Source organism: Macrotis lagotis, chromosome 8 (assembly GCF_037893015.1).
Source record: "Macrotis lagotis isolate mMagLag1 chromosome 8, bilby.v1.9.chrom.fasta, whole genome shotgun sequence".
NCBI classification, from domain to species: Eukaryota; Metazoa; Chordata; class Mammalia; order Peramelemorphia; family Peramelidae; genus Macrotis; species Macrotis lagotis.
In genome coordinates this window covers 99,040,552-99,067,091 of record NC_133665.1, presented here as the reverse complement: position 1 = coordinate 99,067,091, position 26,540 = coordinate 99,040,552, and the positions used below count along the sequence as shown (strand labels likewise).

The window sequence follows — 26,540 nt, the reverse complement described above, 5'->3', positions numbered from 1 at the left end:
ATTAGGTAGATATTTCAATGACAGCTTTTAGTTCCAATATTTGGTGGGGAGGGCAGGGAGAGAAAAGACATTTTACAATCCATTGCTGAAAAGTACGATATCTTGGAGATCTTTAAACAAAGGCTGAATGATTTGTTAATTAAGGATGTCATAGAAAAGACTCCGAGGACTGGTTGTTGTTAGTCTTGGCATGGTCTCTTAGGTCCTCTTCAATTCTTACACTTTATGTGTAATGCTAATCATTAATTATTAATACAGATGTTGTTTCGAATTTTTCATTTTAAGTTAACTTGGTCTTCTGATTTATAAATCAGTTTCAGAAAATTTTGAATATCATGACTTCATTTGCTCATCCCTTCATAAATTTAAGTAATTGTTTTTGAACCTACTAAGATAAAGATCAAACCCTTGATTATAATAACCCAGTAATATACGATTTGATATTCCTTCTTAATCTAACTGCTCATACTGCTTAAGAGGTCCCAAAGAGACAAGTTCACAAGTTCTACCTTTTCTATAGAATTGGAATGGATCAGCTAAGGTAGTACATGTCAATATCAATAGTAAATCAATCACACCTTGATTACCCTAACTGATCCCACTTTATTTCCCATGGAGGGTCAATATATGGAAACCACACACACACACTACACATTGAGAAGCCATTGCCTTCTGTGGCATCTTCAAACACTTACCTTCTTTAATTTTATATGAAGACTTGAAAAGGAGTATAAAGTGCTAGAATGGAAAGGGTTTCAGTTCACAACTTCTACTGGATATTTTCCAAGCATCTTTTGTTTTCAGAAGAAAAGTTCCAGATATATATCAATTCACTACATTTTCACACGTGCTAGGGCAGGGTCCTATTGAGACACAGAGACAGAACCAAGAGGCCTCCTAGCTCCTGCCCCAGTTCCAATCTTTATTTTTTTTGGGGAAAAAAAATCACACACAAGGACACAGATTTGTATAAAAACCAGATTTGTTTTTTCTCACAAAATTGGGTGGCTGTATTGCAGGAATAAAACTGGATCATATACACAGGATCAGATGAAAAAAAAAGTCACCACATGGTTATTTATACAGATACACAGCAGTGTTAAGAACTCAGGTACTTGGTAGGACCATCACCCATACAGTAAAAAATAATTCTACCTGGATCTTTGAAATTTAAAAGTGTTTACTCTAACAACCTGAGGTTAAATGGGATTACAATCTGAAACAAAATTCCATGTTTCTTCAAAAGCCCTGGAGGAAAATGTAATTATTTGGAATGAATTTCCTTTGGCAGGGTGGGAAGGTGCAGAAAATAAGGAAAACCCTGGTTGTTTTCACAAGGCACTGGGGACTCTGGAGGTAACTGCATTAAAACTAAACTCCAGTACGGACAGTTCAAATCCAGTGCTCTAAGAAAGGGCTTTGTTTAGCATCTGTTTAGTTGAAGTCCACACCTGAAGCCTTGAGAAGGCAGAACTTGATGGTTTTTGATGTTTGTTTTCCAGAGAATAATGAAAAAAAAAAAATGTTCTACTGTGTTCAGAGTTCATGTGTCCTGCCCTTTAAATGTAAAGCTTTATAGATAAGACAGGAAATAAAAGCAAAAACTTCTAACCTTGGTACTTCAATTTGATGCAAATGCAACCTAGAAATTAAGGTAAGAAAGTCACAAGCTTTGGAAAATAAAGCTTAATCAGAGTTAAAAAAAAAAACAAACCCAAAACAAAACACAATAGTCCTCTCTCCTAGGAAATGGTAATAGAGGAAAACCGAATGGTCACCAAGAACTATCAAGTAACTAACCATTAGTACTAGGAACAGAGTGTGGTGATCCAAACTGGGCTCATATTAAGGCATTTTTGTGTCTTCCTATAGAATGGACCCCATCCCTGTACTCCTGTCCCTGAAAAACAAACAAAAAAACCCCAAAACAATAACCCATCTTTAAAAAGAAAAAAATACACTAATCCATTTCCTAATAAAAACAAAGAGCTTACTGCTGAGCCCTTTGCTTGGCATCCCCTCAACATTTTAACCAGGTGTTTTCTATCAAAATCCTGATGAAGGATGGAATGTTAGCAATCAGAAAGAAAGGGGGGAGGTGTAAGGGTGGGCATAGCACTACCTCACCTCTCTAATTATCTTGTTTTAAATTCAAAGTACCGCTTCCACTGAATTCTGCTCACTCTGGCTGTCTGCAAGAGGTAGTTTGGGGCCCGCACATCCCTAGCCATCCCAACCAAGTTCCATCAACTAGAACTTCAGAACTACATCTACTTTTTTTTTTCCTTTTTAGTTTTTTAATAAAAGGGAGAGTAAAGTGGAGAAAAATGCATCCAGCAATGACTATTAGGCTTGATTCCTCAAGCTGGCTAATGTCTTAGACTTCTGAAACTTTTCTATGTATCTTGGGCACCTAAGGAATATATTCCCCCATTCCAAGCCCACCCCCTAGTAATACCCAAAGCTCCCTACATCTCAAACCATCCCAACAATAACTATCTGCATAGAAAGCCAGAGCCCATGAACCTGGAGAAAAGAGCAATTTTACTCTAATTGTTAGACTCTCAGCCACACGGATCAATGAAAAGAGCTGTTTGTCAGCATGGCATGAGAGATGGGTCAAATATTGATACAAAGGATGAACAATACCTTGGACTAATAGAGACACACACATACTACTCAATGGGGGCAGTATTAAAGGCAGAAGTGTGTGCACCAAGGCCTTGTGTGCCTTCTAAACATTTGCACTCTACCCCATCCCATCATCTGGTATGTCTCAAAGTTCAATCACTTCTAGACAAGTGAGTCCATCTCTCAGCTTTTAGTTCCTAATAATTTAGGATTATTTTCGTTAAAAAAATACTAAGAACAAAAAAATTACCCAAGGAAGCACCAAGACAGAGAAAGAGCAAAAACTGGGATGGGCTTACCCGTTATATTCCCTATTTGCCCCTAACTCAGCACAGGGAAGACACAGGGTGAATTATTTCATCTAATGTACACTGGTCACCACCAGTCCCCCATAAGCTCTGACAAAGGAGCACCACCAAAAGGAATACAATGGAGCAAGGAGGCACTCATATGTGGAAGAGGAAAATTTCTGAAAGAAATAGAAGGAAACTGAGGAATAAGAGAGTCTTGTCACCACTTCTTGGGATCATGGAATCTGATCTGGAAGTTCTTTGAACTACTTCTTGTTAGGGAGCTGAGGAGGCTGGTGCTGTTGCAGGAGGAGGAGTGACGCCATCAGTAGGTGGAGGTGGAGGGGGCTGTTGTTGTGGAGGAGGGGGATCTGAAAATACATTCAAAAGTTAAACATCAATAATGGAATCATAAACAATTGGGAGGGAGGCAAACTAAATCAGGGAAAAACATGGGGATTTACTTCCTGAAAAGACAATTTCCATCAGACTGCTTTCTAGACAACACAAATCCCCTGGCTCACCCACCACACTCAATTTTGTCTCTACTGCTATGATTTCTGGTGCTGCTGCTCATCTACAATGCATTGATCCTCAACATCTATTCAAATCTTAAAATATGAGGCTTCAAAGTCCAGTTTAAGTTCCATCATGACCAGGCAGCTTTTAATAAACCTGTAATCTCCCATCTTTTGTATCTCAAGGCTCTGTGAAGAGTGCTTGGCAAAGTCAATGCTTAACAAGTGCTTGTGGAATGACAGTAGAGGAAAGATGAGGATACAAATAATTATTAAGAAGATCCATAAATCCTCTCTTCTGAAGCTCAAAGTGTTCTCCCAGCTTTTATCATCCTTTAACTTGTGTATATCATACTTAGGTACGTGAATCCCCCAGTAAATTCTACAGTCCTTGAGGGGCAAAGATTGCACAATTTTTAACCTTTGTCTCCCCAGTGCCTATTACAGCACCTTATATAAACACCTGCTTATTAATGTTTATTGATATGTATCTGGTGAATGTGATAATATTCTCTTATAGATAATGTTCTCTTATAGAGAACAAATTAAGTATCTGAAAGTTGAGGAGGATGAAATTAGTGATGGCTGGGGAATTCATGGAAGAGGTGACAATAAGAGGTTTTAAGACCAGAAAAGGCAGAAACAAGAATGGAAAAAGGGTGGCAGGACATGAAAGGTGATATTGGATTAAGCCCTTGATGGGTTCCCTCTAATTTTGCTGTGAACCTTGACAGTTCCCAATTCTATACTTCTCCTTAAGCATTTGTATAAGGTGAGCTCAAGTTAACAAAATTATCAAAGTTGGATGGTTTTATTTATGAATAGAGATAAAGTAACTTAATAATAGGAAGTTTGTACTTTATGACAAACATTTTTAATACAAAAAAAATTTGGAGAAATTATGTATTAGTTCTGAGCACTGGTTCTCAAGTAATGGACAATGTGCCAAGAGGAACTTTTCTCTATCATAATTTTACCATTCCAGCTCTAGTTCTAGCTTTTAAGGCTGTCCCCGAAACCTAGAGATCCAGAGAAATGAAAAAGATTTGTATGGGGTCACACAATCATTAATGTTGGAGTTGGAACTAGAACTTAGATATAAGAATTCATAAATCTATGGTTTTTTCCCAATATACCACAAATTACATGACTTTGTAACTCTTTTTCTCTCAAATTTTCATGTATGTTGTCATTTTAACTAGATGGTAAGCTATATGAAGGTGGGTACAGTGCTTTATATTTCTTTGTATACCCCGTACTATTGCCTTCAATGTTTGGTACACAAGAAAAGCTCAGTAAAAAAATGCTGGGGGGGGGGGGCAGCAGTAGGTGGCACAAGCTAGAGCGCCAGCCCTGGACTCAGGAAGACCCAAGGTCAAATCTGGCCTCAGACACTTAATAATTAGCCAGCTGTGTGAACTTGGGCAAGTCACTTAACCACAATGCCTTGCCAAAAAAAAAAAAAAAAGCTAGGAAAAACCTCTGAAGAGTTTTTCAGAAATCTGACTGAAACCATGTGGCAGATGTATCAATTACTGAAAGGAAGAAATGATTCTTCTTCCTTTACTGGACACTAACACCTCCTAAGACAGACTGATTACAAGGCCTGCTATTCAAATCTTTAATCATTCTATTGTTTGCTGTTCACTCCTAGTTTGTCTCATGAAGGACTACTGAATAAACAAGATATTCCACATCATGGACAGCAAGACAGGAAAGGAAATTAGGTGATCATAATCCTCTCTGTTCCCCAAGCATTCCCAACTTATTAGGAGAATCTAAGTTACTGAAGTCAAGCTGGCTAAAGGTATTGAATGAAGAGAACTTCTACAGTCTCACAAACTGGGGGGTGAATCACTATGCTATCAAAAATTTCCTGCTACAACTATAATTGCTAATTTGAACTAACCTATTCTCTAATTCTGGTTAATTCAAATGTGGTTAGACTTAGACCTCTAAACAACTGAAATACTTATCATCTATTCTCTCCTTTACCTAGACCCAGAGTTCTACTTACACATGCCATTGGGTGCTGCAAGGGGTACTCGTGGTCCAATGATGTTCCCAGGCATTGGTGGCATGACAGGTGGGGGAGGACCACCCCCAGAAGGATGGATATTGGCTGCAACAGCTGGAATCATCCGGCCTGGCATGGGCTGTCCAGGCATCATGGACCCAGGACCTGGCATTTGACCTGTAGAAGGGCATGTAAGGGTACTTGTCATAAGTGTGTCATGAATAGATAAGCCGGGAAGGCTATAAAGTAATCCCAAGAATTCCATGGGCAAACAGATTTAAAGTAATTTATATCCTGGGAATGATTTTAGATGTTACTTGCAACATACTCTGATAAAAGATGCCCCAGTAGTAACCAAAACACTCAGATTTTTTTCAGGAGGGTTTTGTGAACTACTGATTGCTCCAAAACTTAAACAGAGACAGAGAATTGTGAAAAGTTATTAAAAAAAGAAACTTTCAGGATGTTTTTGAAGCTCACTTTGTTAGGATAAAAAGAAGGGATTGTAAGTTGTCTTCCTGAGGATATATGACACCAAGTATACGGCTAATGAGAGAAGAAAGAAGAGCTTTAATACCAAGTGTACACTCAGTCTGTGGACTAATAGTTTAACTGGGACAAGATCAGAGCTGCATTCATAAAATGGAGGAAGAAGGGGAGGGAGTGTCGAGATATACAGGTAGAATCATTCTTCATTCATCTTTCAGGAGTAAAACACTAGCCTGAACCCTCAAAACCTGTTGAAACAAGTGCAAAATGATCTAATCCAAATGTGTTTTCTCTTAAGTGTTTGAAATTATAGTAAACGCCAAAATATGATGGCTAGTCATTAATTAGCTTGCAATTTTAAGACTTTTGTTTTGGGGGCTTTATTTTCTTTAATTCTACATGAAATGTAGAATAATTTCTTAGGAGATAAGCATTTCTTCCTCAGCTTGAGAGAAAACACGTTCTCCTCTTCTCCCACTGCTCTAACTCCTTTAGCTTCTTCCTATTCCCCCCCTTCACCTTGGCATTCATTCTTCCCAGCTCTCCTTTAGAAATATCACTCCTACAGCTTCAATGACTTAATTATATGTGGCTCCCAATATTCTGGAATACAGACCCACAGCTGCACTCCGAGAGATCATCTTCATTTGCATGCACCTTGGACTTACTTTCAAAACCAAGTTGAGCACTTTTCCTTCCTAATTTCTTTTTCTTCTGATTTCATTATTTCTTCCAGGGGTACCACCAAATCACCCTCTCTTCCATGTTGGAAACTTTCAAGCCTTTTGACTTTCTTCAGTCAGTTTAAAGGCAGCTTGGTGGCAGCAGAGTGCACAGAATGTGGGACTTAAGACTTCAGTTCAAAATTAGACTCTGGGTTTCACGTATAAAATGGAAAAAATATTAGAGCCTATTTCTGAAGGCAGTTGTGAGGATCAGATGAATATTATTTGTAAAAGACTTTGCAAAACTTAAGTGCTGACTATGGCTATTTACTATCAGGCACCACAAGCTATTGTTTTCTCCTGGAATATCACTCAAGACACAATTCTGTCACCTCTTTTCTCTGCCTTTCTATCTCTTCTCTCTCACCTTCACACAGAACCTCCTCACTAGCCTGGACTATTAGGAAAGCTTCCTAAAAGGTCTCCCAAACTCGACTTTCCTCTCGAAAACTAGCCTTTGTACCATGGCCAAAACAATGCTGTTTTCAGAAATTTAGATTTAGCTAAATTAGTCTTTTGAGCAAAGCTCTTGAGTCACTTTCCATTGCCAACATCCAGTAAAAATTGACCTGTTTTGTTGGGTATTTGAGACTGGCACCACCCTTTCCTTTCCAGATTTATCTCTTATTACTTCACTTTAGCTAAGGTGAACTGCTCTATGTCCTTTTAACATGCTGTTTTGCTAAGCATGGATTTGCCCTCCCTCTAGTATTCAATTTAAATGTCATCTTCTCTGTGAAATCTTCCCTCAGATTATATTCATGACTTTCTTAATTATACACAATATTTTATTTCAAAACATTTTAGTATATTTGCCAATTAATTTTTTGTATTTTTTTTATTATAGTGATCTGTGTTGTTATCTTTTAACAAATGATGAGCTCTATGAAGCTGTACTTGGTATTATTTAAAATTCATATCCTTCCAGTGCCAAACATAGTGCTTTACACACAGTGGATGCTTAATAAATTTTCAATGAATGAATCGCTGAAAGCAAGAGAATCCTATAAAAGGTTTTTTAAAATAAAAACTACAATGATTTTTAGTCCAAACAAGTGCAACAGTACAAGAATACGCTTCAAAATAATCACTGATTCACAATTAAAGCCCTTAAGAGTTAAAGCAAGAAAATTAATATTGTATAATTTGTTATTAAGATTGTCTGGATGTTAACTGAGGGAATATATTCAAAAAGTAGTTTTTGACTAATGAAGAAATACAGAAAAAAAATGTTACTAGGCAATTCCATTATCCCTCCAGAAGCTCTTCCACATCATTCCATTTCTCCACAAACCTCTCATGGCTCCCCCCCTCCTTTTTTTTAGTTTTTGTAAGGCAATGGGTTAAGTGACTTGCTGAAGATCACACAGCAAAGCAATTATTAAGTGTCTGAGGTTGGATTTGAACTCCAGGGCTGGTAGTCTATCCATTGTACCACCTAGCTGCACCCATCTCCCCCTTTCTAATAGTTATTTCCCTACTACCTGCAAACAATCCCATGTCATCTCTATACTGAAAAAAAAATTCTCCTTTGATCCTTCCACCCCAGATAACTGTAACTGTCGTTATTCTCTTCTGCCCTTTGAAGCTAAATTCCTTGAAAAACCTATCTATGATGGGTGTATCCACTTTCTCTTCTTCTTACTCCCTTCTTAACACCTTACAATTTACTTTCTGACATTAAATCCACTGAAACTACTCTTCTTCAAAGTTACCAATGATTTCCTAATTGCTAAATCCAATGACTGTTCCCCATTTTCTTTGATCTCTCTACAGCCCCAATTTGAAACTGTTGATCATCTTTTCTTGATACTTGCTTCTCTTTAGGTTTTTGGGTCATCATTCTTTCCTAGTTTTCCTCCTACTTATCTAACTAATCCTCCTTCAGATCACATTCTGTAACTGTGGGTGTCCCTCCCTAGGCTAATGTGATCAACAACTATAGATCAATGCTGATGATTCTCAAATCTACCTTTCCTGACTTAATTTTTCTGCTGATCTCCAATTTTATATCTCCAGTTGCCTTTCAAAGAATTCAAACTGGATGTCATATAGAAATTTAAAACTTGCTATGTCCAAAACAGAACTAATGATCTTTCCCTGAAATTCCCCCCACCCCCCCACCTTTTCTACTATGATAGGAGGGGGTCCCACCATACTCCCAATCCCTCAGGTTCACAATCTATGAGTCATCTCACTATCTCTCTGTTGTCAGCTTCTGTAGTTTTCACCTTTACAATATCTCTCCAATAGCTCCCCTTCTCTCTTCTGATACTACTACCACTCTGGTATATTTTACTCTTGAACCATTTTAATAGCTTCTTGGTTGCATACAACTTTCCCCCCTTCATTCCATCCACCTTTCCTAAAGCAAGAGTCTGGTCATGTCACCACTCTAGCACTATTCCAGAATCAAATAGATGCCTAAAGTACTACAGCTCTTTTCATTTTGGTAGGACAGTGCACAATCTCTGGGAAGTTCCTCATAAACAAGACAGTGCAAAAATAGTACTGCCCCCACAGCAGACAGATGCTTTTGTTGAAAGATTGTCTATGAATGAAGTCATGATAAGAGTTACAATGGATAGCTAACAGACTCTCTTATTCTTGATAATACTGTGGTTCTATCTATTTTGAAGAAATGGAAGAAACAAAAGAATTTTTTTTATAAGAATGAGGAATTAGGAATTTTAATCACTGTAATGAAAGATCACAATTCCAAAGGATCAAGGATGAAACTACCTACCTTCAAAGGAGATGTAAAGAACTCAGAATGAAGAATGAAACATTTTTTTTGGACATGGTCAATGCAGAGACTTATTCTATTTGACTTGGTATGTTTGCCATGACTTGCAATAAGGCTTTTGTTTTTCTTTAGCTCTTTTTTGGAGGAGGTAAGGAGGAAGGGAGAAAAAGAGATTTTTGCTGTTTGAAAATTAAAAAAAAAAAAACTATCTTCTCTAAAAGTCATACCACTTATCTCTTCCTCATCCCCAGTGTATTTGGAAAACACAGAAGTAAACTACTCTAAAAATAATTTGAAAAACAATCATAAAGTGATATAAGACAAAAGCAATTTTACTCCCTAATTATTAACAATCACAGCTGGACTGTTTTCAGGTCCTAGAATCAAGAATTCAAGTTTCTTTGGCTGGCTACATAACCTCCTACATCGATGGCAACAAGCCTTGATGCTAGAAGGGCACTTGCCTTGGCCAATCTGGCTTGTTCTCACAAAGTCAGTTGGCCACAGATTCACTCTTCACATTCTGAAGCTGAGGAAACATTCCCTATTCATTACTAAAGTCAGTCAGTCAACTAGCATTTATTAAGTTCCTCCAATGTGAGGCACTGTTCTAAAAGTCCAAGACTCATGGACCTCTAAATTCCCCCTTCAGAAGTAACATGATACAAATGCAAATCTGAGCCTTATTTTCTTTGATTATATTTACATTACTAATTTTAGTTGTTTCTGTCAAAATAATTCTTCACACCATTCAATTAAACCATTCCCTGAAATGTGGAGGAACAAGGATGAACAAGCTGCACCACTCTTCTTGTAGATTCTGCCACCTATGACTACCTGTCAGGTAAACTGAAGACTTCCATTAAAAAAGTGAATTTCCCTCTAGAACCTACAACTGTCATATGTTGTGTGAGCTACTTTGATAGCTTCACAAATGCTACTTCATGAAACTGAATCAGTAGGTAGCAAAACATTGCAATGGCAGCACTTATTTAGGAAAGCCTAAGAATTTTAAATGGGGACCCTTATGTTTATATCACTAAGAGAAAACTTGTTCTATTTTTTTGAATGGAAGAAAAGTTTTGGGTTTTTTTTTAAGTTTTTGCTAGGCAAATGGGGTTAAGTGGCTTGCCCAAGGCCACACAGCTAGGTAATTATTAAGTGTCTGAGACCAGATTTGAACCCAGGTACTCCTGACTCCAGGGCCAGTGCTTTATCCACTGAGCCACCTAGTCGCCCCTTAAAAGTTGCTTTTCTTAATCTTAAAAGTTTAGAGGTCATCTTGATATCTAAAACATTCATGGGCCTAATCATCTTTTAAATGGGGGAGCAAAGGTATATATATATTCACAAACTGTTACTTGATCTGCCTTCCTGGCATATAACAATGGGATGAAGAACACAAAACTTAAGTGAACATGAATAATCTTTATCAAAATCAAATTGCTTTTCCATCCCCTTCTATCCTAAAGAGAAAAAAATTAGTTGTCTCCTTTAACATGGGGAAAGAAGATCAAGGTTTTAGAAGAGGAATATTAAGGCACAAAATACTGGAAATAATAAATAAGAGGCAAACAGTAGAACTGTAAATTAAAAGAAATGAAAAGTTATACTTTAAATCAGACATGAAAAACTGCTGACATACTCTTAGGTTTATTACTTATTTTATTAAAGTGTTACTTTTATCACTCCATGGAAACAGAGATGAATGTCAACCAAGGATTCTTTGCTTTGTCATGGTATAAAGATGAGTGTGGATGAAAAGGACTTAAGAGTTTCAAATATTTGGTACAATTCATTATTTTATTTCTAAATCATTCACATGTACAGTCTTTGGCTGAGTCTCCAATGGAACAGAAATAATGGAATCAGTACTGAGAAGTCTAGATTCCTGAATGACCTGCTTCCTTCATAGAGTACTATCTTGAAAATAACTCCAACAGCTGATTTTTTTCCCTTCAGGAGAGAGCTCTTAATGTTTGTTTTTTTAAAGTTAATATTGGAAAATGATGTGACAGTTTTTCTTATATTAAATAAACAACAAAAGCAACTTAAATAACAAAAAAAAATCTAGTTGTTAGATAAAGGCTAAACTTCACTTGATAACCATGAAATATTTGTTAAATTGGACTCAAGTCTCATTTTCTCATGGAATTATCTTGGATTAACTAGGGAGATTTACTATTGGGTGAAAAAAAGATCACAGGGATATATAACTAGAAATAACTTAACTCATATTGTTACAGTATCATCATAACATAGATTAGAGGTGGAGGGAACAGAGGTAATTTCATCCATCTGGGGCTTCATATTACAGATGTGCAAAAGAGCGACTTATCCAAAGTAGCACCTTAGTAAGTTTAAGAGGCAGGAGCAAGTTCAGTGAAATCTTTCTTCTTCTAAATCCAGCAACACAGAATATTTCATATCGCTACTCATCTGCCTTGTCCAAACTCCTGAATTTCCAAGAGAAGAAACTGGGAAGCCAAGATATTAGTTGGTAGCATATCTAAAGATCAGTATTTAAGCACTGGAAACTAGATTTGACCCAAGGTTTCTGAATTCAAACCCTTTGTTCTAATGCACTTGGATATATTAGTCTTATTCCCTAACAATGGCATGCCCCTCTTTTCCTCTCACAACATTTAACACTCAAACTAAGGACAATAGAAATCTATGGTTTGCAATTTATTAGTATGACCCCAGTTGCTCAGTATAACAATTAATTGGGATGAAAACATATCGATGAAATGGTCTAAACAATTAAAGCAAAAAACTGGAGCTGAACTGGGATGACAAAGTATTTTTTTTTAAAAAGTATGAATTGGCCCAATATGGAAATATGCTAAACACTATTATACATGTACAACCTATATCAGATTGTTTGTTGTCATGGGGAGGGGGGAAGGGAAGGAGATAGAAAAATGTGGAATTCAAAAACTTACAAAAAGATGAATATTGAAAACTATCTTTGCATGCAATTAGAAAAAAATTTTTTTAAAAAGGAGGGGAAAAAATGTATGAATTGGTTATCTATGACAAGATTAATCCAGAGATCAGAAGAAACAAAGTTTTAAAACTATGTAAACATATACAGATAAAGTATGGGTCAATTAGTTCTAATAGTAATCCTATGACAATGAAACTAAGGAAAAGCATGGCTGACTACAATTATGTAGTTCAGGGGTTTGGCCAAACAATGATTATTAGACCCATACGGTTTCTCTAAACCCCACTTAAACCTATTTATATTTTTAACAAATGATACTTCCTTGGACTATTATCATTAGTCTTGCTTCTATTTATGTCTTAATTCTCAAAATAAAGTGAGAAATTTATATGGACACTCAAACCTACATTACTTTTCCCTATGGCTCTTGCAAAAAAAAAAGTAATCATGCCTTACATAAGCTATTGTAGGGGGCAGCTAGATCATAGAGTGAGTAGAGCACCAGCCCTGGAGTCAGGAGGACCTAAGTTCAAAACCCACCTCAGACACATAATAGTAACCTAGTTGTGTGACTCTGGGCAAGTCACTTAACCCCACTGCCTTGCCAAAAAAGAAGTAAAAAACAAAAAAAACCAAGCTTTTGTATAATAGAACTGAGAAGTGTGAATAATTAGAACTTAACTTATACATTTATAAGGCAAATATAAATCCAGGAAAAATGAAAGATTTTGTTTTTTTCTTTAAAGTTCACTTGCATATTGTATTCCAGTTAGTAATATAATTCATTCAAGCTTATCATTATTCAGACATGTAGGGAAAATTTTCCAGGGCACATACCTTTTCTGATGTGACATACACAGGAATTGAAAGAAAGTCATTAACAGTTTTGAGAAAATATAATACAGAAGAAGAAAGACTTCTTCAACTTGAAAAGGCTTCAGATACCATATCTGAAGCTGAAAAGACTGAGACTTCCAGTAAGTGCTTAAACCTATGCTCTTCATGACTACTGTTCCACATATCTGAACACCAAACTCCCAGAAATCCCGTGCCTTTGCTGTATCCATTTCTCTACTCATCATTTGTTTCCTCTACTTCTTGTATTCTGATTTCCAATTCTATCATTCTAATGAACTGCTCTCTTCAAATTTTATAAAACTTGAAGTATTCTACTCCTCCTGTATACTCTCATTTCTCTTTGCTTTTCTGACACTGGTCTTACCTGAACTCTCATTTCTCTTTGCTTTTCTGACACTGGTTTTACCTGATTGTTCTACTGGAATAGTTTGCCATTTCCATCTCTAACTCATATAAAAAGTTAAGTGTCTTTATCTTTTTCTCATTTACTTGATGGTCATTATTCTATCCCAAAACTCTCTCTTAGGCCTTTTTCTTTCCTCTTTTTTAGTAAATTCATTACTCCCAGGGGTTCTAGTATTCTTTCTTCTCAGATAACTCAAAAATATCTATTAATATATACATAACTATATACCCTAATCTTTCTCCTGAATTCCAATGTCCTAGCAACTGCATATTGTAGCTTCCCTTGGACATTCTATAGCCATTTCAGACTCAAAATATTAAAAATAGTACATATCATCTTACCCTCCTAAACCAAGTCGTCCTTCTGTTTCCTGATTTCTGCTAAGGGCCCTACAATTTTCACAATCTCAGAGGCATATGACTCTTCCCTCGTCATCGATGGAGAACTAGAAGCAATGGAACAGAAACTCCATAGAGATAAATTTAGAATTAAACACTGATTGCGTGCTGGGCACTGTGCCAAAAACAGTTTTCCAATAATTGAAGTTATCTAAGAGTAGAAGGAAAGCCCCATAGGAGGTAGTAGAGTCCCTTCATGGAGGAGGAGACTAGAAAACAAGTTCTCTGGTAAGACAGTACTGAGGTTTCTTCCAATTCTGAAATTCTGGGATTCTCTCACTTACCTCCCAGACCCAATAATCTGCTACAATTTGTCTAGACTAACTCCATAATACAGTTAATTCTGCTATGAACACATTTTGAATATGCAAATTTGTTCCCACACTATTGATATATTAAGGGGACAAGTTAAGTATAATACAAATTTTAATTTGGCTTCTGTTTGATTCCTTTCTCCAGGAATAGCCTAAATGCAGAAAACTGTATCACCCTATAATAATTCACAAACTTCAACCCATCTAATGCCTATTTTCACAATAAATTTCAGATCTTTGCTGAAGAAAAGTGCTCTGCTGATCTTTATCTTCAAGTTCAGTACAAATTGTGGGCAGAGAAAGGCTGGTTCCAGTGCTTCAGTCCTGAGCTGCAGCTTGCCCAACCTCTTGCCCAACCTTCTCCATGGGAATAGGGGCAAGGGCTGACTGAGCAGTAGTCTGAGGCCAGAGACAGTGCCACTATTCCTTATATTTATATAATTCTTAACTACTTAACATGTGTAAAACTCTTATTGTTTTTATTAGGTTGCTGTCTTTTCTATAATGTCCCATTACATTTATGCTCAATTTTCCAAAGGATAGTATTATGGGGGAACAAATATATTTTGCAGAACTGACTATCTCTTACAATGACTTCCTTCTTCCCACTGACATACACATCATCTTACTTCAGGCTCTCAGTCATTTCTTTTTGTTTTTATTTTATGTTTTTTGTTTTTGCAGGGCAATGGGGTCAAGCGGCCTGCCGCATTTGAACTCAGGTTCTGACTCCAGGGCTGGTGCTCTATCTACTGTGCCATCTACCTGCCCATCTTGTTCATTTCTCAGATAGTCTATTGAACTGTTTCCCTTCAACAACTTGGGTCCTGCCATTTCCCCTTTTAAATTCCACCAAATGTATACTGCAAAAACAGGTCTAACCCTTATCATTGTTGCTGTTCAGTCATGTCCACCTCTACATGATTTCTTTTGGGATTTTCTTGGTAAAGGTACTGGAATGGTGTGTTATTTCCACCTTCAGTAGAGAAACAAAGAGGTTTGATTAGGGTAGTCCCATATATCTGGGGCAGCTGGGTACACAATGGGAGCTGGGAATCAGGAAGACTGATCTTTCTGAGTTCCAATCTGGCCTTAGATACTTAATAGCTATATGATGCTGGGCAAGACACTTTTATCTTTGCCAAGAAAATGCCTTGGTCTGGAATTTAAAACATCAAAACTTCTACAATTTGTATTCTGTATTCTTTTGTTGGTTTTTATTCTTAATATATGAGGTTGTATCCTTCATCTCTACAATGATTTTCCTAAGTTCTCCTGCCTCCTCAAATTAACTTACATTTGCTTAATTATATACACACTATATTCCCAATAGGATCTTTATATTTTTCTATTAGAGTAGGCTCTTCTGCAATGGTATAGATAATAGTTTAGATGCTTTTGTCTCTTGAAATTCTTGTCTATGGAGCAATGTTCACTATTACCTAAAAATGCCAGATAAACAATGCTTTATCCTAATTCAGTTTTGTGTTTCAGACTGACAGTCTCATTTCATTTCCAGAGGAAGATTTTATCCAAAAGCACTATTTTCAAGACTGAGGGGAATGATATCAAATACAATATAAGATCTCTTACCAAAGAAATAAATTACATCTAAATCAGACTTTCAAAGGGCATTCTAATAATAATCTTCTCAAGAAGGTTTTACAACAACATACTGCTTTTACATAGCACTAGTCTGACACTAAACTAAATGGGGCCAAAGGATCCTTGTCACAGTTGCTGACTGAGTTTTAAAATGTAACAATATCCTTGGTACTATATTTTTATTTATTCTGTTAAACATTTTCCAATTATACTTAATTTGGTTCAGGCTACACTCAGGAATACTATGGACTACATATTTGAAAACTCTAGACCAACCCCTAGAAAAAAAAAAACAGTGTTAAAAGGTGAAGTGATTTGTCATCTATCAAATGAAAGGATTTGAACTTAGGTTCTAATAATTCTGAAGCCTTTAAAATTACAACATGAATGACTTCCAAGTGTAGATTAAGGTATATATTTTACGACATAGCTAATGTTGGAAGAATGTTTTGTTTGAATAGGAATATTTGTTGTAAGAATTTTATTTTCATTTCTTTCAATAGGGAAGAGATGACAGAAAATATGTTTTTTTTAAAATAAAATTTTAAAAATTTAAATGAAATTCCATTATAATATCCTGAAAAAAAGCAAACCAATCACTTCCATTCACCATAAAAAACAGAATGGAAAAAAAATTAGTAGAAAGCTAGTTCTGTTTACCCAGCCAAGTCAGGAAGCAGCACCAGAAGAAGAAACAGGGCTCTTTTTCATACAAATTCAACTCTAAACATTAAAATGGGAAAAAGGGCTGGAAAAAAAGAGTGGCTTAGGTAGGATCTTTCCTTACTTGTTACTGTGCTAATCCTTTACATAACAACTTCATTACAAGGTTATGCAGATTGAAACAATGCTCTAATCTGGCATAATGATGTACTCATACATTAGAGAAACATTTTCAGGGCATTCAGTTACAGTTCTAACAACTAAGATTAAGGAGTTACAAGTAGGGTAAAATACCACTTCAAGGAGTTAGCACAAATTCTGGTCAATTATTTAGTAGTTGGAAAGTTAACCTGGATAAACGAACTCTGGGTCAATGCAAATTCCTAGTAATTCCTAGTGAATAAAGGGAATGTGAACTGGTAGACTCATGTTGATAGTTTCTAAAATAACAATTATAGGAAATTAAGAGCATGCAGACCATTATTCATTGAGAGATTATATACAATATTCCTCCCTTACTAGAGTTTCTTAACTCCTATTTTGTTGAGCTACAAAGTATGCAAATATGTGTCTATTAACATCCCCCCCCTTGCTTCTGAGGGTGGTTTTTGATTCTATTTTTCTCTTGACTACTATTACTTGACTTAATTTTACATTTGAACCCTAAAAGAATCAATTATAAAAATTGATTTGTGAGTAATAAAAAGAAAAAAGAGGGATTATTTTTATTTTGTAAACACTTTTTTTAGGGTGTCACACTCCATATTTAAGAAACAATTACATCTGACTATTTTCTGAGGTCAGGTGGCAAAAGGCAGTACCATTTCTTTGACCATCTTTTCTACATAAAACAAATAAGAAAATACTTCCTATTTCCTATATTTTCCACTTGGAAAATACTATGTGCAGTGTTACTGACTGCTATAGTCACTGAGTATCCATCAGCTATATCAAGACTTACCCTAATCTCTTTACTTGTCAAGTACTTTAGGTCTTGAAATTAATTAAAAAATAAATAAAACACCACCACTTTTGACTAAAATTGAACAAAAGCATGAAGAATTTATTTAAAATTACAGAAACATCTAAAGATTTTAATGAACTTCATGCCAAACCTAAATTTAAGATAACTTATGAGGTCTTGCTATATAAATAATTGACTAAATAATTGACCAGAATTTGTGCTTTGTGAAAAGGATACAATATCGATCTTTGGAGGTCAAGATAGATATGATAGTTACAGTATGAGGACAAAATCTCAACAAACTGCATAAATCAAGAAATGACTCCTTTCTACAAAATAAAATGTTACTAAAGATGTGAGGTTTTGAACTTGCCCAAATATCTCTCACATAATTTGTTTCATGGAGCCTGTACTTTTTGGTAATGGGAAATTTGAGACATCAAAGAAAGAATTTCTTGTTCAAAATTGCAAAAGTAGGAAGCTTCATTTGCTTAGACCCAAGAAAGTGAAACTCAAGAATATACTATTGTCATGTAGGCTGGATTCAAAGGGAGAATGTCATGATGATATAGTCTATATGTAATTTATAGATCTGTACGTGAAAATAAGTATAGACAATTTGAAAAGAAATACTTCAAGAGTAAACAATTATCTATTTCAATTTTCTTTTAGCAAATCTAATAAGCATCACCATACCCTTTTTATAGATGAGAAAAATGAGATTAAGTGATCTATCCAAGGTCTTCAATTTGAGAGGAAGATGTTCTCAACATTCCTCAGAATATCTTACATGTCATTTTCATTCCAAAATTCAACATTCGTAATATTATCCTCTAATGCCTCTTATTTCTACTACTAATTTTCTGTAATAATGTGACAAGTGTTATTTTAACCTCCAGGTGACTAAAACTGATATTTTGAATAGAACCATAGCAAAAACAGTTAACCCAAAAATTTGAGTTATTTTAAGGCTCAGTGATGCTCTCTACACCCTTACCTGGTTGGGGTGGATGAGGAGGGGGCATCTGATGGTGCATCATGGGATAAGGAGGGGGTTGCTGATGAGGTAACATTCCTGGATGGCTTGGTGCTCCAATTGGGTTCATACCAGGTCCTCCAGAATGCTGATGGGACTGCTGAGTGTTCTGCCCATGCTGCTGCTGCTCCATTTGCTGCCGAGCCCTTAATTCAGCATATTTTAGCTGCTCCATGTGGAAGTTTTGGCGTTCAGTGAGTAACTGCTGTCTCTGTTGTTCTAACTACAATGACAAAAGGAAAGGAGAAAAAAAAAATCACGTTTTAAAAAGTAAAAAAGAAAATTTCGTTGTTTATTTCACAAATCACTCTATTGCTAATAAATGTGTTAAATTTCCTCCATGGTTCCCAATATCCTGTAAAATGAACCCAGTGTTACACAAAAAAGCTTGTTCCAATTCACTTTCTCTGCATTCAAATCCTGCCTTCCTCTTCCCATTGTTTAGCTGCATGTATACAGTAGCACTCAAGCGGAAACCGAATACAACAGACACTTTTCTATAGCAAGACCTCACTGAGACCTAATGCTGACACAGCTGCAAATGCAGCTGAAGTTTTCGCAAGGTTCCTGCCCAAATCTACATTTGCAGAGTGGGAGGAGGGGTGGGAGAGGAAAAAAAAGAAGATATGGGCCAAACTCCAAATGCACTGCCAAGATCCCCTCCCCCAAAATACAGTCAAACTGGTAGCCTTTTAACCTCGTATCTTCAAAATTTTCACAAATGATCAGGTCCTCCTTTGAAATGCTTGATATTTCAAAAAAGGAACCCTCTGATAAATATGAAGCAGGGAAAAAAAATTTCTGACTAATCTCCTATACAAACCTATATAATCATTTTTCTTTTGACAGCAGTGGTCTATAGATATTTCTCTTGCATCTTAGTAAACTTCATCTGTTAACCTATTTGCAACACTGCAAAAACTGCATTAGTATAAATGGGACATATCTGAAAACAGATTTAATAAGTGATAAGGACTACTGATTGCAGTCAAATTGGCTCATTTGATCCTTAAGGTGGGAGGCATTAATACTTGCATGAGTATAAGCCAATGTGGTGAAGGCTGTGAAAATAAATTGTCCTTTGGGTAGGATTTAAAACAATCTCCTTGTATAAATTGTACACATTTTTGCTTACTTTATTATTAGTTCATATTAGCTCTAGATTGTCTTTAATTATTTCTTTTGTCATATCTTATGGCTCAATGATGTGCTAGTACATTCAGATCCCACAATTTGTTTAGCCATCTCCCAAATGAGTACCTCATTAGCTTCCACTTCTTTGCTTTTCTCCATCCTCCCACCTTGATCTCCCCCTTTTAGGATCAGTTACTTTGTTTTGCTTGTGATTATTCTCTCCTCAAAACTGTCCTATCAATGACCCTCTTCTCCCCTCCTTCTCCCCCTCTATATCACTGCTTCATGTATTTCTACACCAAACTCTCTCTAAGGAAAAAATGTATTTCAGGACTTAAGAAATGGTTAAGACTGATATGGCTGTTCAGCAACATTCAAGTAGTAGATGGATTGCAGGATGATGAATTTTTGGCCAGGAAACTCTCTTAATTTTATCTCCAGAGTTAGAGAACCACAGGATTTGTGAGTAGGAAGGGGTTTCCACAACAATTTCCACCATATTACACTGGAGAAGTAGCTATTCAAACTCTATTTGATTCTGAGGAGGAAGAATTTACCACCTCTCTGAGAAAGCTAGTAGACTTTTTATAAGCTTTATTTAAGAACAAGTTATTTCCTGACATCAAGGCTCAATTGTCCTCTTTGCAACTTCTGTCTATTGCTCTTGGTACTGAGCCACCCCACCTCACCCCAAACAACACCTCTACTACTAGCCCTTCAAAGACTTGAGCATGGCTATCATGTCCCTCCTAAGTTTTTTTCTAGGCATAGACTAACTATCTCTAGTATTCTCAATCAATCATCCTATCAAGTACTTCAGGCCTTCTGGCTGCTTTCCTCTAGACTCACTTGTTTATCAATGTCTATCTTAAACTGTGGTGTCCAGGAATGAATAAAAACTCCAGATGATGTCTAACAAGAGTAAATATAGTGTATCACCTCTATGTTCCTCCTGATGCAGTAAAGAAAAAAAAAAAAGAATCCACAAACAAAAGGAATTGCAATCAGTCTTGGTCAAGGAAGGAACAACGCTACCAAAATTATGATCCTTAAAATGCTGGAAGTTAGATAATTCTATCACAAAGTGACTATAATAGGAAAAGAGGGGATCTGAATCCATATCACAAAAGTAAACACTTAAAAAAATTGAGGATTCTTTTATCTAGAGATAAAAGAAATGGCAAAGGGGTAGAGGATAGGTGTGAAGAAAAATTAAAAGAAAAGAAAAAAGAAAAGAAAAATAGTGCTTTGGTCTGCATAGTCTTGAGATAGTGGAATATTTTATATTTTATATTTTATATAACCAGAATAGTCAGAAGAACAATTAAAAGGTATAGGAAAGGAAAAATTTGACTACTCCTTATAAGACAAGCACTTCAATATAGATTATACATATACAACCAGACAAAACGTCTACATAAGCAATGTTGCAAAAGAAAAACAAGTGCAGAAACTACAAGAAATATAAAGTAAAAAACCCACTTATGTCTGCATTGATTCCATCGTTTTCTCTGGAAAGGATAGAATTTTTTTCATCATATTCCTTCAGAACTATTTTGAATTAGTGAATTGATCATGATAACCAAATCAGGCACAGTTATTTATTTATTTATATGTATTTTTCAAGGCAATGGGGGTAAGTGGCTTGCCCAAGGCCACACAGCTAGGTAATTATTAAGTGTCTGAGACCGGATTTGAACCCAGGTACTCCTGACTCCAGGGCCAGTGCTTTATCCACTGCACCACCTAGCCACCCCCAAGTCAGTCCCAGTTGATCATTGTGTATTACTCAATACAATATTCCCCTGCTTCTTTTTTTTTTTATTTAAGGCAATGGGGTTAAGTGATTTGCCCAGGATCACACAGCTAGGTAATTATTAAGTGTCTGAGGCTGCATTTGAACTCAGGTCCTCTTGACTCCAGGGCCAGTGCTCTATCTACTGTGCCACCTAGCTGTTTCCAGGTTTTTCTGAAAGAATCCTGCTCAACTGCTCAATATTTCTTAAAGTATAATAATATTCCACTACAATCATATACCAAATTTTTTCAGTCATTTCCCAATGGTTATCCTGTGTCCTATGCTTTGTTACCATAAAAAGAGTTGCTAGAAATATTTTTGTACAAATAGGTCCTTTGTCTTTTATCTCTTTGGAAAGCATAGTTCCATACTACTCCACAGAATGGTTGAATTTTCTCACAACACCATCAACAATGCATTAGCATCCCTGTTTTTTCCAAAATCTCTCCAATATGTCATTTCCTTATATTAGACATGAGAAGATACCTCACAGTTGTTTTAATTTGCATTTCTCTATTAGTAATTTATAGCATTTTTAATTTTATTTATTTTCCAATTACATGTAAAGAGTTTCCAATATTTATTTTTTTTGTTTTTTGAGTTCTACATTTTTCTCCCTTCCCTCCTCTTTCACCTTGACAGTGAGCAGTTATACATGTACAACTATGTCAAACATATTTCCATATTAGTCATGTTGTGAAGAAAGAATCAGAACAAGGAGACAAACATAAGGAAAAATTAAAACAAAATCAAAACAATGAAAAATAGTGCTTTGGCCTGCATTCAGTTGATATAATTTTTTTTTTCTGGATGTGGATGGTATTTTCCAGCACAAGTCTTTCAGAGTTATCTTTTATTTCTATAGTGCTAAGAAAAAAGTCAATTTTATTAGAAATGATCACACAATGTTGATTTAAAGTATTTTTTATATGAATAAAGTTTTGATTTCTTCTTTTGAAAATTACTTGTTCATTTCCTAAGGTCATTTTTTCAATTGGGAAAAATTTTGTAGTTGTTTAAAATTTAACTCCATTAACTTGAACTCATGTTCAAGAAATGAGTTTTTCAGAGAAACACTAAAACTTTGTATCTAGCTTTAAGTTTTTTGTAATTATTCATCCATTTTACTTAGAATGTCAGAATTATTGGTATCTTAAAGATACCAAAGATACTTAACGAAAAGAGCTCCTAATAACTGATTTAATTTCCTCTTCTTTGATGATGAATTCAGACCTTTTATTTTTGACACTGATAATTTGTTTTTTCTTCTTCCTAATCGAATTAAGTAATGGTCTAATTCCCCCCCCTAAAAAAATCAGCTCTTCACTTTATGATCACTTCAGTAGTTTTTGTACATTTATTAATTCCTCCTTTGAATTTTAGAATTTCCAATTTAGTGTTAAAATAGGAATTTTAAATTTGTTTTGTTTCCTAGGTTTCTTTTTGAGTTGCAAGCCCAATTCATTGATCTGTTCTTTCTCTATTTTACTGATGTGTTTAGAGATATACATTTTACCCTGCCACCATATTTCCCCATGTATAAGATGCACTCTTTTTTGGGAGTGTTTAATACAGCAGTTGTAGATTTTTTTACTTGCATTTCTCAAGTAAGAAATTTTTTCCGCACTTGGTATCTTTAAGCTCATTGTTTAACATTTGTTACCAGTATATTTGGTTACATTTTGCCACATTATACCGAGAAATGGCTCAGAAAAGATTTGTAGTCCTCCTCTAACTGAGAAAACAATCCAAGACTGGCTAAGGGAAGATGAAACCCAACTGAAAACACCACGGCAGAAGGTAACCATGAAAGGCAAGTCAGCAAAATGGCCTGCTTTAGAGAGGGAATAGAAGAGATGTATTAAAAGCAATGGGCAAGTGGAATTCTTGTGTCAACAGAGATGGTTCAGCAAGAGGCCAGAGGAATCACTGATGAACAAGAAGTTGCTGATTTCAAAAGGAGGACACAGATTCATGAAACTGAATGGACTAATAAGCATGCGTCCACACACCAGACTTGCCTAGAGAGTATTTGTGGTCAACCATAGACCAGACTACATGCAGGAGAGTAGTTGAGCCTCTTCTAACACAGCTAGTTATCATCAAACACAGATGAGAACAAGCTAATGGATGGGAGTTTTGACAGTGATGAGGAGTTGTATGAATATTTTGATGAATAAAACTTGAATTCAATGACTTTATATAATACTTTTTTTTTTCAAATTTTGAGCCCCAAAATTAAGGTGCATCTTATACATGGGAGTGTCTTATACATGGGGAGATAATGGTATTTTAGCTGAATCCCATACATTTTGGTTGATGTCTCATTACTGTCATTTCCTTGAATTAAATTGTTTCTATGATTTGCTCTTTGATAACATATTTTTGAGAATTAGATTATTTAATTTCAGTAAATTTTAATTTACCCTTCTATGATCCTTTACTGAATATAAGTTTTATTGCATTATGGTCTGAACTAGTGCATTTAATATTTCTGTATTTCTGCACTTGGTTGTATGCCCTAATACTTGATTGATTTTTGTGAAGATGCTATGTACAGCTGAGAAAAAGGTGTTTAGGGGTGACTAGGTGGTACAGTGGATAGAGCACCAGCCCTGGAGTCAGGAGTACCTGAGTTCAAATCCAGTCTCAGACACTTAATAATTACCTAGCTGTGTGGACTTGGGCAAGCCACTTAATCTCATTTGCCTTGAAAAAACCTAAAATAAATAAATAAACAAATAAATAAATTAAATAAAGGTGTTTAGCTTTCTATTCACATTCAACTTTATCCAGGTTTATTATTTCTATCTTTTCTTGTTTACACTTAGATTTATCTAGTTTTTGAGAGGGGAAAGGTGAGATTCTCCCACTAGCATTTTTTGTTTATTTATTTCTGTAACTCACAACTTTTTTTCCTTGAGAATTTGGGGGGGGGGGGGGCACAAAATAAAGATGGTGAAATGAAGCTCTCTCCCAGACCATTCCAAAAAATTTGGATGTTACAAACTGGTGTAATGTTTAGTTTTGATGTTACTATGCAATCTTTTAATTAAATCTATTTTTGCTTTTGCTTTGTCTGAGATCATGATTGCTACTCCTGCTTTTTTCTTTAACCTCAAGTGAAGAGAAAGAGATTCTGCTCAAGTTTAACTCTGTATGTCACCATCTATTTCAAGTGTGTTTCTGGGGCAGCTAGGGGCACAGTGATGGAGTACCAGCCCTGGAGTCAGGAGACCTGAGTTCAAATCCAACCTCAGACACCTAATAACACCTAGCTGTGTGACCTTGGGCAGGTCACCTAACTTCATTGTCTTACAAAAAAAATCCAAAAAACACATCAAGTGTGTTATAAACAACATATTTCTGTAATCTGGATTTTAATCCATTTGACTATTTTCTTCTGTTTTATGGGTGAGCTCATCCCATTCACAATTATGATTATTGTGTAGTTCTCTCTATTCTATTTTTCCTCTTTTTCTCTTGACTTTTTTTTTTAATTTTTGCAAGGCAATGGGGTTGTCACTTATTCAAGTGTCTGAGGCCAAATTTGAACCCTGGTCCTCCTTACTCCAGTACCAGTGATCCATCCACTGCATCACCTAGCTGCCCCCCACCTTTTGGAGACAATCAGGGTTAAATGGCTTGCTCAGGGTCACATGGCTACTAAGTGTCAAGTGGCTGAGACCAAATTAGAATTTAGGTCCACCTGACTGCAGGGCAGGTGCTCTATCCATTGTACTACCTAGCTGCCCCACATGTAGCTGTTTTGATTTCACTTTCTTTGAGGTTATCTTCCCTATCAGCCCAGTAATTTTCTATAATTAAGTTTACTTTGGGGAGAGGGAGGGGAGTAGGGGTATTTGTTCATGTTTTCTAGCCTAGTTCCTGATGTTAGAGTTGAACAGTGCTCCCAAGCTTTAGAATGTTTTTGCAGATGTTTCAGAGCTAATTCTGGGGGTCTGTTTAAGTATTCAGTTTTTCCAAAGTGGTATGATCTAAGGAGAGGATATGGTTGTTGCTCTCCTAGTGTATGCATGACTACAAGCACTCTTTTTCTGCCTTGAACCTGAGATCCAGGCCCCTGTTACCTTGTGAACAATCACAAGATGATCAGAGCTTCTTCCATGCTTCCCCCATAATAAGCCCCCAGCAAGATTTTTTTTTCAGGATACTTACAATATAAACCTTACCCCCCCAAGTGAGCCTTAGTTGAGAACATTTAGCCAGACGGACACATTTACTACATCTATTGCAACACAATGTATGTATTGAATTATAAAATAATAAATCATTAAATCTAAATATATAAAATATTGACATTAACACTTAAAAATTGTGTAAGTTATAATTAAGTATTTGTAAATATCCAAGCAGGTACCTTTGAATGGGAAGTAAATGCCTATATAAACATATTAACTTAACTTATTGACAAATTGCAAATAAAAGTACAGACACAAAGCAGAAATAATATGAGCACTTAACATTTGGATGGAAAGAAAGTCCCACATCTAATCATTACCAAGGGCAAGAAAAATAAGATTAAACATATTTTAGACATTCATGTTCTTGAAACCTGAACAAATCTGGTGCACACAGGTATAAGGAAATGGATCAATTTAATTTTGCCACTTGTTTCACCAGGAGACCAAAGAGATCTGCTAGTCTGGAATTCAGCAGGCACTCACCATACTAAGGAACTTTCTTGAAGAGAGAAGAATGATTTCTGCACGAATGACTGCCTATCTCTAGACATCCAAAAAATAAATCCTAATGCACCTTTAAGAGCAAAAATTAATGTAAAGCTGGGTCTTATTTTGGGGGAAATATGGTATAATGAATTCACAGCATTAGTCCTTTAATGCGCTTATTTGCCCTATGACTAAGACGTGGAACTATCTATGGACAAAGCAATAGAGTCTTGCATCCACTGTCAGCAATTTCCTGTAAACTCCTGACTTGTCTTCTCTCCTATGAACTGAGAACTCATGTGATGAT

General features: G+C 35.9%; 1 protein-coding gene across 2 annotated transcripts in view; it reads right to left on the bottom strand.

The window, feature by feature from the left end:
* Positions 1 to 1,698: 1,698 nt before the first annotated feature.
* Positions 1,699 to 26,540, bottom strand: part of SMARCC1 (SWI/SNF related BAF chromatin remodeling complex subunit C1) — a 159,517-nt gene continuing 134,675 nt past the window's right edge. For both annotated transcript variants that reach the window (XM_074197712.1, XM_074197713.1), the window contains exons 26-28: positions 18,572 to 18,833; positions 5,457 to 5,633; positions 1,699 to 3,292 (exon numbers count right to left, since the gene is read on the bottom strand). In XM_074197712.1, the coding sequence (XP_074053813.1) occupies positions 3,198 to 3,292; positions 5,457 to 5,633; positions 18,572 to 18,833 (534 nt within the window). In that variant the 3' untranslated portion in view covers positions 1,699 to 3,197. The remainder of the gene's footprint in view (positions 3,293 to 5,456; positions 5,634 to 18,571; positions 18,834 to 26,540) is intronic.